We start from the raw sequence: 14156 nt of genomic DNA on the forward strand, positions 1-14156 counted from the left end.
TGCATGCAGTCTGGCGGACTAGCAGGACTAAAGGGTGTCCAAGTGATGCTGAGGCTCTGTATCTCATGAGTTAACAGTGCTTCAGTTTTCAGAGTAAAAGGTTTTAAAGTGCAGTCTGGTCATGATTTCTGCAGTTCAACCTTTACCGTGTTGGATTATTGCAGGCATGTTGCTGTTTGTGCATTTGAAACCTTCCTGTGCTTGTTTCTCTGCATAGAATCATAGAATGGGAGGAGTTGGAAGGGAGCTTTAGAGATCATACAGTCCAACCCCCTGCAGAAGCAAGTCCCACCTAGATCAGGTCACACAGGAACGTGTCCAGGTGGGTCTTGAAGCCCTCCAAGGAAGGAGCCTCCACACCCTCCCTGGGCAGCCTGGGCCAGGGCTCCCTCACTCAAACACTCAAACAGTTTGTCTTTATATTTCAATGGAACTGTTTGTATTCCAGCTTCATCCCATCACCCCTTGTCCTGTTGCTGGATACTATAGAAAAGAGAGATGTCCCAACCTCCTGACACCCATCCTTTAGATATTTATAAATGTTAATAAGATCCGCCCTCAGTCTACTCCAGACAAAACAGCCCCAGGTCCCGCAGCCTTTCCACCTATGAAAGATGTTCCATTCCCCTGATCATCTTGCTGGCCCTGCACTGGTCTCTCTGCAGCAGTTCCCTGTCCCTCTTGAGCTGGGGAGTCCAGAACTGGACACAGGTCTCCAGATGAGGCCTCAGCAGGACAGAGCAGAGGAGGGAGCAGAACCTTCCTTGACCTACTGGCCACACTTTTCTTGATGCATCCCAGGATGCCATTGGCCTTCTTGGCCATGAGGGCACGTTGCTGGCAGGACTCTGCCCTTGTCCTTGTTGAACCTCAGCAGGTTCCTCTGTGCCCAGCTCTCAGCCTGCCCAGCTCTCACTGACTGGCAGCACAGCCTCTGGTGCATCAGCCAATGCTCCCAGTTTGGTGCCAGCAGGGAACTTGCTGAGGGTCCCTCTGTCCCCTCATCCAGGTGATTGATGAAGATGTTGAACAAGACTTGCCCCAGAACCCATCCCTGTGGAACAACACTGGCCACAGGCTTCCAACTCCATTCTGTGCTATTGCTCAGCACCCTCTGGCCTCTGTCATTCAGCCAGCTCTCTATCCAACCCACCCTCCACTCATCCAGCCACACTGCCTGAGCTTTCTGATGAGGATGTTGTGGGAGACAGTGTCCAAAGACTTGCTGAAGTCAAGGTAGATGACATCCTCTGCTCTCCTCTCACCTAGCCAGCCGGTTATGCACTCAGCTGGTTGTGCATCTGCCTTCTACAGCTCAATGTCAGCCCCAAAACAGTCACATTGTCTGTAAGTACTGCAGAAGACATCAGATTTGCCACTTTTATTCTGTTAAAGCTTTTGATGGCTCCAGGCTTTCATTTCTGAAGCTGTTTTGCAAACTCTGAGCATAGCAGGAGTGAAAGGATGAGCAATTCAGATCTTTTTCAAAGAACCGCTTCCCAGACAAATCATGCAGGGGTCTCACTAGAGAAAAGAAATAAGCAGCATCCCATTTATCAGAATAACACCTTTCAGGGGGTAGGGAGGACATTAAAAAAGGCCTTTTAAGCCCTGTCATCTGGTTCTGCTTACCAAACGGATATAGGAGCACTTCCATAAGGTCCAAAAAATGGGAATCTGAGAAGACACGTTTGAATTTTGAAGAATAAAGGTTATAGCTGCGTATTGGTTGTGTTTCCTGCTACTCTGAGACATAGCTGAGACAGCTGCCTCTGGATGCACTCGAATGAGAAGGACTGGGAAGTCTACAGGTGATGTGGTACCTGTTCTCCTAATCTTGTGTTTCTGCCCCAAGTCCCAGCATCTTTCCAACAAGTCTGTCAGTTTGCATTTGCTGATAGCAAATTTGCAACCACTCCTGCCTTCACTGAGCTCTTCAGCTGTCACCAGGACAACATGGGTGCCTCCTTCTTTATTGGGTGCTGACCACAGATGAGAAGAAGACACAAGTCCTCAAGACACTGCTGATGGATGCATAACCTCAGCAATGAAGGCTAATATTGTCCACCTCAAGGTCTGACAGTGTGGTCAGTGGGGAAAGGTGGATACCTTCAAAAAGCAACTTTCCCCATCCAAGATAAGCAGGTTCAGTCATGGTTGTGAGGTTTCCTTCTCTCATCACTGACCAAAGAGGTAATCTGTGAGTGGCTGTGCTCATGAACATGGATCTTCACTTGGGATCTCGGTGCTCTTGCTGGTTGGGCATGTGAACAAATAATGTGGGTGCACAGCATTACCCATCTCAGACTGAACTGGTTTCCATCTTCCAGGATGAAGAGCAACTTCTGGAGTAATACTGAGCTGCATAACCTGACTTGTATTTCTACCTCCCTAGAAGGTGATATTGAATTTGAAGAAGGTGCTAGGGAGATGCTTTTGTTTTCCTCAGATGTTTATGTGTCTGCTCTGGGCAGAAGCTCCCATTGCCCTTTTCAGCCAGCCTCCTTGATCTCGTTTTACCCTGCTGTGTCTGAGCATCCTTATTCCATTAGGTTTCTAGGAGGGCTGCAGGTCAGCAGTGAGCTGGAGCTGCCTGCTAAAGGCAACTTGCTGTCTTCTGCTATCTTTTGCTCAATCCCTGGAGCAGGTTTCCAAGTGTTCAGCACAATAGCTAACTTAGGGAGCTCAGCTTTTCCACTGAAATGGAAGAGCAGTTTTTCTGATGACACCATATGCCTGACAGCTTATGTTGGCTGTGAGAGCCAATGACTTAGTTTGCACACTTGGACCTCCCTGGGGTCACCCATGGGGCAGGAAATAGCACTCACAATCTCTGCTGTGTTGTGTGAGAATATTACTAAGCTTATTTTCTCTGTGTTTACACTGTTGAAGGCAAAATACAGCAACAGTGGTAGTGCAGGGAGAAGCCAGATGATCCAGCAGCCAATGTGATTCCCCCTCCAGCTCTACAGCTCAGGTAGTTGTCTTGCTGTATTGCTGAGTATTGCTGATATCTTGCTGAGTATTTTGCAAGGAGAGAGTGTTCCATCAGCACCTACTGACCTGTGTGGGAGTACCTAAAGTTTCTAAATAAGGAAGCTGACAGAGTAAAGCATGACAAAGGAAAAAGATTACAACAAAACAAAACCAGATATATTTGGTCTTGGCCCATTTCTGTGTGCTGGGGACTTGAGGGGATGAAGAACTGCTGTCACCAGCAGCTTGATTGTTTATTTATTTATTTTGCCTCAGCAAGATCGAGCTGAAAAGTTAATTTCATGTCATGGCACCTGAGGTTCAGTTGTGGGAATGCTTTGCCAGAGAAAGACTCAGGTTACTGAAACATTTGAAAGAGAGACGTGGGTGAAAACAGAATTTAAGCAGAGAAGCGAGAGGTGAGAAATGATGTGTAGGTTCATATGGATGCAAGCTTTGGTACCTCTGGAAGTGTGTTGCCATCTTTAATAAAACTCATGAGAAAAGTAGGGAAATCAAGTTTGAAGGTTATTTAACCTCCGTTTGAAAAGACAGTTCTCAAAGAAACAGTTGACAAGTCAAGATTTTATAATGATTTGTCCCAAAAGATGGAATAATAGACAAGAAAAAAGCTCCACTGGAAACTGGTGGAAGCTGAAAAGAGAACCCGTTGTCTGACCCAAAATAACCCCAGGTGAGACCTGGACATATCTGTTGAGTTATGCCCACCTTGGACATGACTTTCTGGCAGACACTGAGGGTTTGATGGAGTTTTGTTCTTGCCTTCTTTAAGACAAGAAACCCACTGGTGGGTTTGTGAAGGAGGTGTGGAGTGACAGCAATAGTGAGTAGAGTATGAACAGACCAGTGCAGGAAAGATCCTGAAGTGGAAGCACACAGGTTGCTTACTTTTTAAGTTGAATTGCTGTAAAGGCAGTCAAACCTCAGGCCTTGAAACAGAAGGAAGGAATAGCCTCGAAGCTGCAATGCACTTGCATATCATTAGAGATTTTGTTAAAGGGAAATGTAACTGAAGCTGTTGCTGAGTGAAAGAAAGAGACAGAAATGATTAATGGAGATGTGTTGGCTTGGAACAGAGCAGGCACAATCCTTAGGGGTTTAAGCCCTTCCTACCCTTTAACATATAAAACCTTAGAATGCATCAGAGATTTACCTCCCATCTACGTGCTTAGATTTCAGTGTTTATCCAAATGGTGAATAATGTTCCAATGTCTTAATAGCAGGACAGAGCTGAATTACCATAAATTCAGCCTTGGCTGTGCCTAACAGAGTTGTTGAAATACCATTTGTTTACAAGTTATTTGCATTCCTGTCTCTCATCGGTGAAATTGCCTCTGATCAGTCATTGGACCTTTCACAAGAGTTACCCTCAGCAGGGAAGAACTGGAAAACTCTGCTGCCTTGGGATGGTTTCAAAACAATAAGTTTTTCCAGAAACTTCTTCTAGCCCAAGATCCCTGGGAGTTGAACTGGGGCTTGAACTGTTGAAGAGCAGCTCTGCAGAGACAGACCTGGCAGTGCTGGCTGATAATAAACTGCCCATGAGCAGCAACGTGCCCTCGTGGGCAAGAAGCCAATGGCAGCCTGGGGGCATCCAGCAGAGTGTGGGCAGCAGGGCCAGGGAGGTTCTGCTCCCCCTCTGCTCTGCCACATCTGCTGAGGCCTCATCTGGAGTCCTGTGTCCAGTTGTGGGCTCCCCAGCTGCAGAGGGACAGGGAACTGCTGCAGAGAGGCCAGTGCAGGGCCAGCAAGATGATCAGGGCACTGGAGCATCTTCCTTGTGAGGAAAGGCTGCGGGACCTGGGGCTGTTTAGTCTGGAGAAGAGGAAACTGAGGGGGGATCTTATTAATAGTTACAAATATCTCCCTGGTGGGTATCAGGAGGTTGGGGCAGCACTTTTTTTGATAGTATCTAGCAATAGAACAAGGGGTGATGGGGTGAAGCTGGAAGACAAAAAGTTCCACTTAAATATAGGAAGAAAGTCTTTCCCTGTTCAGGTGAGGGAGCCCTGGCCCAGGCTGCCCAGGGAGGGTGTGGAGGCTCCTTCCTTGGAGGGCTTCAAGACCCACCTGGACACGTTCCTGTGTGACCTGATCTAGGTGGGAGCTGTTTCTGCAGGGGGTTGGACTGGATGATCTCTAAAGGTCCCTTCCAACCCCAACCATTCTGTGATTCTATGAACCCTCTAAGGTGGTTGGTGTAGCCTGCACCTTTCCCTGGTTGCTGCCTAATTGCCTCTTACTTGCAGCCATCCCAAATAAACTATCTCCGGGTCTCAGTCACCCTGTTAGAGCCAGAAACAAAACGGGCAGCTGCTTACACAAATGCTTTTACAATGAAAATGTCATGTGTAATGCCTTGAAAAGTGCTCCTATGCTAATTGAAACAAGTATTAAACTTCAGGGTGAGGCATGCAGGGTTAGGTTTTAAATCTCATATATCCTGACTACACTTTTTGAGCTTGTTAGGCTCCTGCTAAGATCTTCCAGAGTGAGCTAAACTTAAAACATAGTGGCGTTTAACAATGTCCCATGGAGAGACTCTGTTTCCTGAGCATAATATAACCATGGGGTCACAACTTGCTGCATTATAGTTCTATGGATAAGTCTGCTTTAGAGTGTCTTCTTGGTAAACAGAATTACATTACATACACACCTTACATTCCTCTCTATTTTGTCTGCTTTTACAGCTAAACATTTTGCAACCTTTCTTTGTTGGGATCAAGTTGTTGTAGCTGTGCAATTATGCTGATTCAAAAGATGATTACATTGAAGTCTCTTCTGATGATAATCACCTGCCTTTTATTTAGGGCCATTCATCACAAAATACTTTCCAAATTGGTACACAAAGTTATGCACGTGAATTTCTCAGCAATTCACAGAAACACAGGTACCTCTGGAAAGGAACAGTTGTTTAACAGTGCACAGCAGCAACAAACAACTGTGAGACAGTGAGAAAATGTAGAGTGGGGTGCGGTTTTTTTGCTTAATCTGTCAAGAAATCCAATGTATTACAGGGGTTTGTTTGCTGTAGCAATTGACATGGTGCTTCAGCAGCCTCTGGTGTCTTGGGGAAAGTTGTCTTTTCCCCAAAATACTGTTATCAGATGAGACCGTGACATCTACAAAGGCTGATTTGACTTAAGTGGAAAAATAATCAGCTTTGGAGGAATCAGATGGACATAGTTTGGGCTCTGCAACAGTGCAATATGGCCCAGACCAAGAGTGAGCTGTTGGCATAATCTTGGTCTTTGCTGCAAGTGTCTTTTAGCCCAAACCCCTTCTACTGTGAACTTTGGCTGCTCAATCCCATACTAGTAGAGTCAAAGAGGAGCTTTGTAGGACTTTATCAACCTTTGATAGGATTTGATCAGCCTGTCAGACATAAGACAGCAGAGATGCTGGTAAAAAGATAGACATAGCATCACGGTTGTTTAGCCCAAAGCTGATAAATAGGACAAAACAAAACCAGGGAACAGATAAACACCTGAAACATTACTGTATTTATTTGAAGTGCAAATATCACCTCAACAGGAAAAACATTTTTGGAATAAGATTCATATCCTCTTCTCTTTTTCCTTTCTTTTTTCTTATGCCAAGGTTAGACAAAAAGGCAACGTTTTTGCAAAAGCCAAGAAGTTGTGGAGTTATGTTTCCACAAGCAGCAAAGTGAACTAAAGAAATCTTGCTTCACAGTGGTGGAAAGCCACCTGGCAGGTGGGGAACATACTCACAGTTTCCCTTTCAGCGCCTGTCCCTCTGCCTCAGCTCTATCTGCTTGTGTGCAAAAGCAGTTCTCTGAATTACTCCCATCTCCCGTGGAGGAGGCACAGATGGATGCTGCCATTGTACTTTAGTTTGTCACTCTAATAAGCACATCTGGAGGAAGGGAAAAAAAACCACCAAAAGCCAACCCTCCACAACAGAAGAAAGCTCAAATAAGCTCACATTCAGCTTGCTTTCAAAAGCCTAATTCGATGACAGATTTTCCCCAGCACATACGGGATGACTTTTCCTTTTTAATGGTTTAAACGTTGTCAGACAGGTGCTGTCTGAAGCAACAAACCTGACTTTGCTGATTTACCTGTCGTGCTGTGTCTGATGCAGTTGTTTCTGCCAACAGGTCGTCATGGGGATGGCTCTTACTGGCCAGTGGACACCAACCTGATCGACAGGAGCAGTCTGAATGGTAAATACAGGCTCCATCCCACCATGCTCCATAATGAAGTGCAGTTTTGGCAATAACCTCCTACTTTTCTTCTCTTTCTCCTCTCTCACTCCCCCCCCTCTCATGGCTTGGAGGCTGCCCACAGGTCACACACTCTCTGTTTTGTAGGAAAGAGTTATCTCTGTTGTTGAAAATCCCATCTATTGCACGAAATATCTGCTGCAAACCAAACAGTAGTTCTAACCAGAAACGTTAACAAAAAATAGGGTCAAGACACCATATATTGTCTTGGCATTCTTAAAGCTGATTCCCTAACTACCCATCAGATTTCCAGCTGTCTCAGCACTCCCAAAGGCATTTTGCTGGGGATGATCATTCTGTCACAAGAGATGCTTTAGATATATCTCAGGTATATGAATTTAGATACAGATATATATATATAGAGAGAGAGGCCTCTAAAAAAATAACAGCTCAGAAATAATTGTAACATTTATTTTATGCTATTATATCTCAATCTAAGCTTTCTGCAGAAAATATGTGTTAAAAATTCAATTAATCCTACCCTAAAACAGAAAGAAATGTGAGGAAACCCCATGGATTAACTAAAAATAACTGAATTTAATCAGTGGGAACTGGGCTGTAGATGCACTAACTTCTTACTCCGGACCTTATACCTGTTACATTGTCATCCCATAGTATTGACTGAAACAGCAGATGAGATTCCCTCAAAGGTGGTGTCCGGTGAGGTTAGAAAGAACAAAGTAATTGTGAGGCACATAGCTGATTGACTCACGCTGAATATTTTCCTCAGCCAAGGCAAGGAGGGAATGCAAAATTTTGTTACTTTTTCTGTGCTGCTTTCCTGCAGCCAATACACCACTGTTCAAGGCTTTTCTCCTGCTTGCCACTGTGCTTCTTCATAACTATAGGACAACTGTCTTTAGAGAAGCAAAGAGAGCTTCCAAGGTCTGCATGAGGGGAGAGAGAGAGAAAGTTTTTCCTTGACAATTGCTCTATTTTATGTGATATACTCCTTCAATGCCTTTTACTCAGCATGGATGTGTAAAAGAAGCCAAACACACGGGTCTCTGGGATTAATGGACTAGACAATCATCATGCTGAAAGGATGGCACTGTCTTATTCATCTGCTCAAAACAAAGAGCTATGAGGAGATGGCAAATTATTTAAATAGCATAATTAGTTAAGTAAGGAAAGGATATTAGGTCAGAAAATCGAGGCAGAGTATTACAATTAAATTAAATCTATTGCTAACTGAAACAGTTATTTGGAAAGATTTGCCCTTTCATTTTTTTCCATTTACATTCAGTTGTACTAAAGACAAAATGAAATCCCAGTCAAGTGTTGCTTAGTTTATACGTGGTTGGCTGTGGGGATGAAGCCATATGAAAAAGCATTGAGTCACTTTTCTTGTGACACCTTGGATGTGCTATAGCACAGCTCTTCCTCTTGCATCCCACTGCGAGGAGTGTTTAGTTTTTCTCCAACATTAAGTAGATATTTTGTGGTATTGGGAGTTTGACATCTTCCAGGGTGCCTGTAAGATCTCCTTAGCAGGGAGAGCATAAGTCTTGTGCAGATGTCCCTACCTTTTGGCCCAATGCTGTGTAAACAGCAAGATTATACAAACACAAGTTGTGCTATTCCCAGTGCAATGGAGAAAATGCTGTGGAAAGCAAAGGACTGTGGCTGAAGTCAGTTTGACTGGGATTTGACACCAGAAATGATGGTATTTTCAGTCCCAGTCTTGCTGCTGCTTCATTAAAGCCAAGCAGGTAATCACTGGAGAAGACTGAGGATTTAACATGCTCAGGTTTGCAGAGGGATTTGGTCAGCTTGGCAATAAGTGAGCTACAACGTGATGTAAGAGTGACTGTGGGATGAATGCAGTGCTGAGAAATGCTGATACACAAGAGATGTATTTCCCTGTAAATACAGAAAAGACTATGTGGGTCACACAGAAAAAAAAAAAGAGTCCATCATCCCCACGTCTCCATTTTCAGCTGGTAACAGCAAAATGGAGCTGAGAGTTATTGACTCCCAAGATCAGGTTATTAACACCCAGAAAATGCAAAGTCGTTACTGCTTAAGTGTTTTCCTGTTTGCTGTACCACGGAAAGGCAGCGAGACATAAATTCCAGCTCTTTATGGCACCCTTCTGCACCCTCCATCTGCTTTTCCAGAGGAATTCATGCCACCTGAAAGGCTTCACGTGGCTTATTTTATGGGTGGCTCCTAGAGAGGGGGAGAGGGGTTCTCACATGGCTTGAGAGTTGGGCAGAGAGGAACCTCCTGAGGTTCAACAAGGACAAGGGTGCTTCAGCTGGGGAGGAACAAGCCCCTGCCCCAGGCCAGGCTGGGGGTGACCTGCTGGAGAGCAGCTCTGCAGAGACAGACCTGGCAGTGCTGGCTGATAATAAACTGACCATGAGCAGCAACGTGCCCTCGTGGGCAAGAAGCCAACGGCAGCCTGGGGGCATCCAGCAGAGTGTGGGCAGCAGGGCCAGGGAGGTTCTGCTCCCCCTCTGCTCTGCCACATCTGCTGAGGCCTCATCTGGAGTCCTGTGTCCAGTTGTGGGCTCCCCAGCTGCAGAGTGACAGGGAACTGCTGCAGAGAGGCCAGTGCAGGGCCAGCAAGATGCTCAGGGGACTGGAGCATCTTCCTTGTGAGGAAAGGCTGCGGGACCTGGGGCTGTTTAGTTTGGAGAAGAGGAGACTGATGGGGGAGCTCATTAATATTGACAAATATCTCCCTGGTGGGTGTCAGGAGGTTGGGGCAGCATATTTTCTGTTGTATCTAGCAATAGAACAAGGGGTGATGGGATGAAGCTGGAACACAAACAGTTCCATTTAAACATCAGGACAAACTGTTTGAGTGTTTGAGTGAGGGAGCCCTGGCCCAGGCTGCCCAGGGAGGGTGTGGAGGCTCCTTCCTTGGTGGTCTTGAAGACCCACCTGGACACGTTCCTGTGTGACCTGATCTAGGTGAACCTGCTTCTGCAGGGGGTTGGACTGGATGAGATCTAAAGGTCCCTTCTAACCCCTCCCATTCTATGATTCTACAAAAATCCATCACTAACCGTTCCCTCTCTCTCTGTCTTCTCTCAGAACCCCCCATCGGGCAGATGCACCCGCCCCACGGCAGCGTCACCCCGCAGAAGAACAGCAACCTCCTTGTCATCATCGTTGTCACCGTGGGCATCATCACCGTGGTGGTGGTGGCCGTGGTGGCCGTCATCTGCACCAGACGCTCCTCGGCACAGCAGAGGAAGTAAGTTCCCAGGTCAAAGGACAGCAGGGAAATGCAGTGATGCTTAGCTTCAAAATGGACATGGGCAATAACACTCCTGTATTTTGGGGCTCAGTGTTTTGGTTTTGGAGGTGTCACTCATTGCTGGTGAGTGGAGAATATCCCCTGTAATCCCAGGCTGCAGAGTAAACCATAGAGAATAAGTACCCCTGACATGGCAAGCCTTGAAAAATAACTCTGCCATGCACAGCTCTCCTTTGTTTATATTGCCAAGTATAATTCAGGCACAGGAAGAAATCAATGCCATTGATTTAAAGGGAAAAAAAACCCCGTGTTTGTCTGTGGCTGGTGATGCTCAGACTTTTTGACTCTGCAGCCCTGCGTCTGCACAGCTCAGAAACACAGACAGTCCTTCTCACTTGCTAACCTTTGGGAGGACCTTATCCTCTCCAGACAGTCTGTCTCCAAAAGCCATCCAGTAAAAAGCATTCAGAACTATTTCTTCAGGTAATTCTCTTATACTTGGGGGAGGAAAAAACCACTCAAACCAACAAACTTTGTAGAAAATGACAGGGAAAAAGTCTTTATGATTCCCTCCAAAGAGCCACAGCATAAATCACAAAGCTTCCTTAGGTTTTCATGAGAAATTAGAAGTGGGGGCAATGGGTTTGAAATAGAGCTGGGTTTGATGCATTTAATGTCTTGAAAATTATTGTACTACTAGTTCACTATTAATTTGTTGTAAGATTATACTGTTGTGAAAGACTGGGCATGATAATGTGAAGATTAATGACAGCTTGACCATCAGAATGGTATAAATGCTTGCACAGGCCAGACATTATTACACTGATTTACACTGGTGCTTAAAAAAGGGTGACACGATGGAAGAAAGGATGCTCAGGGTACCAAGCAGCTCACAGGTTTGCTGAAGTCAAGCTTTGGGCTGGTCCAGGATGGGCAGATGGCAGCTTATAGTGTTTTAAAGTCACTGGGGCCAGTGAATTCTCTCAAGGCTGATATTGGAGGGTAGGTTTTTAAATAAGAAAGGTCTCATTTAGGCAGAAGAGTAAGGGCTTGTGCTTTTAGGAGTGCTGGGGTAGCTGAATGATGAACTGATTGGAAAACCTGCTTCTATTGTGAGTCTGAGCACCTGAAAATCAGGCCATCATCTGAAGGCAATGGAAAGTTTTCTGTTGAGTAGAGTTTGGTGAGTGAAGGTTAAAAGCTCTCCTGAGTTTCTAACAGGGAAAAGGAGATTACAAGAGAATGCAACAAACAGATTAATCTGTCCAGAATTGGGTGTCAAAAATTAAATATCCAAGTTTGAATTAATCAGCCTTGACCTCCTCTGTAGCCCCTGGGGAAGAGCAGGAGCCTTCAAAGAATCATTCATCATCTTATCCTAAGACATCAGAAGAAGTGCCATTTGAAAGTGCTCCTTGCTATCCATTGATTAAAAAAATATGAAGCTGGATGACGTGGATTTGCAGTTTAACTTCTAAATGCCTATTCTGTGGTCAGGTGAATCTCACTGAAGTTGCCCCATATGAACTGTTTCTGCCCAAATGAGTTAAAAATAGGGCAATGAAAATTAAAGAATGATCTTAAATTTAGCACAGCAGGGCAAAAAAAGAGCAAAAAACCCACCCTGAATTTCCTCAGAACACAGATTGTTGTTGGGAATTGCTTTGTTTCTGGCCTGCCTGGAGAGATGCACACTGTAACACAAAGAGTTTAGATTCAGGCTTTAATTGGCCATTGGTTATTAGTTTAAAATCACCGATTAAATGCTGAACAAAAGGATTGCAGTAGGGGTAAAGGCCAAGTCTCGTTGGATAATGCACGTGTCCTTCCCCAGAGCAAAAACTTGCCAGGTGATGGAATAATCCCCTGTAAGCCTTCAGTGGAGGAAAGTCATATTTCTTAAGTTAATTAAAACTTGGCTGAACAAAGCACAATAAAGCATATTATACAGAACAACCTGATACTGACCTAGGTGGCTTAGTAAGTATTTTCTGTCTCTGCCATCTAGGGAAGAATGAAATATCAGCCCTACAAACCCTGTGTCACCAGTAAAAAATAAGATAGAAAAACTTGAGTAAAGATTCAGATGCAATAACTTACCCAGTTGTGCATGAGGTGAACGCATGGCTCCTGCAGCAGCTGAGATTCATACCCTCACCATAATTACATCTTTGGCAGCACAAGCTGCTCGCTGCCTTGCACAGGCAGTGCCTGCTGATGTGTTGCCAGGGAAGGTGGATGATGGGACCACCATCGCTCCATCAGCTCCATCCTTCACTGCTCTCCTGGTCCAGGTCAGTTCAGAGTTGAAGCTTTGAGAAGACAAATGCCAGTAGAGTCTTTAAAATAAGGGAAGAACTCCACTCTGTACAGCATACACCTAAAGTGCAGGGCTTGCATCCTCTGGGAAATGAATTAATAATTGAGAGAACAATTAGCCTATGACTGGTAATGTGTAGTAGTTGCAACAAGGTTATGACTACCACAGGAGAAAAGGTGAGGGGGGACATCTAGTCCGAGCCTGGTAGGTAAATCCTGTCTATTTAAGGCATTAAAAATGAAGAATGGCCTTGAACAAGTACCCAACCAATTAGTATGCTGAGTTGGGAAGCGATGCAAAAAGAGGCTGCAAAAAAAACCCCCAACCCAGCTAAGAGTAATTTAAGTCCTATGTAAGTAATAGAGATGTGTCAGTATACATTTGAGAAGGCTCGGGGGAGGCATTACCGAAAGCGTAATCAAACTCAAGCTAACAGGGAATGAGTTGGCAGCCACTAAAGAGCCTCCATATTTCACTGCTGTGCTCCCTGGAGATGCTGCTGGTTTTCTATGTGCCCTCCGTGCTGGGGCAGCTCATTAGCTGTGGCCTCTGCCCTATCACTTGCACGGAAGAGGGAGGCTGGATCTTACCATGGGGGGAAAGATCATGAAGCCAGATGATAGGAGACATGGGTGCTGTTTTCAACTTTTCAGACTGGCAGGAAATAAAAAGGCCAAAATAAAACCACTTTTTCTCTGTAAACTCTGGGGAAGGTTATCTGGAAAGAGAATCAGTTTCGTTTTGGGGCCTTTTTTGTGTATAAAGGACCTCTACACCAGTTGAATTTCCTTTAATGCAGCCAAAAGGCAAAGTGCGTGTTTTTGCCAGGTTAGGAGCAAAGAGCAGAAAACACAACATGTTGACACACACGTTGGAAGGATATTTGAGGTGAAGTAATGTTCACATTTGCTGCTGAGTATCTTCAAAGTGCTTTGCAAGCAGCAGTGCAAGAGGCTCAGCATTTGTGAGAGAGATGATTATGGCTTATGGGGCCATTGCTCCTGTGTGCTGCCTCCAAAACTGTTGCTGCTCCATGAGAGAGGGCATCCAGTTACACCAGAACTGGATGGTTACCCACCTTGGTTTTTCTTCCTTTCCCCCCAGGAGAACAGTTTATTTCTGAGCTCTGCAGATAAAGACATCTCCAATTGTTGTTAAGAAAAAATCAACTAGTCTGAGTGGTTATAACCTTGTTTTCTCTGGGGTAAAGTAACTGTAAAATGAAGGCAATGAAGAGCAATCTCACTCTGGAGTGTTTGAAAAATTATCCTCTGTAGCACGTGTGTACTCTGAGAAGTTCCAAGGGTGTGCTGTGCAAGGGCTGGAGTCACTGCCCAAGTGATGCTGGAAAACATAGAAATAAACAACAAGAAGGGGCT

At 45.0% G+C, this 14156-nt stretch overlaps 1 protein-coding gene across 1 annotated transcript in view; it reads left to right on the top strand.

The window, feature by feature from the left end:
- Positions 1–14156, top strand: part of DCC (DCC netrin 1 receptor) — a 550939-nt gene that overhangs the window by 500608 nt on the left and 36175 nt on the right. Inside the window, exons 24-25 of the mRNA XM_062018865.1 lie at positions 7121–7186; positions 10292–10454. Coding sequence (XP_061874849.1) covers positions 7121–7186; positions 10292–10454 — 229 coding nt within the window. The remainder of the gene's footprint in view (positions 1–7120; positions 7187–10291; positions 10455–14156) is intronic.

Source organism: Colius striatus, chromosome Z (genome assembly GCF_028858725.1).
Source record: "Colius striatus isolate bColStr4 chromosome Z, bColStr4.1.hap1, whole genome shotgun sequence".
Classification (NCBI taxonomy): Eukaryota; Metazoa; Chordata; class Aves; order Coliiformes; family Coliidae; genus Colius; species Colius striatus.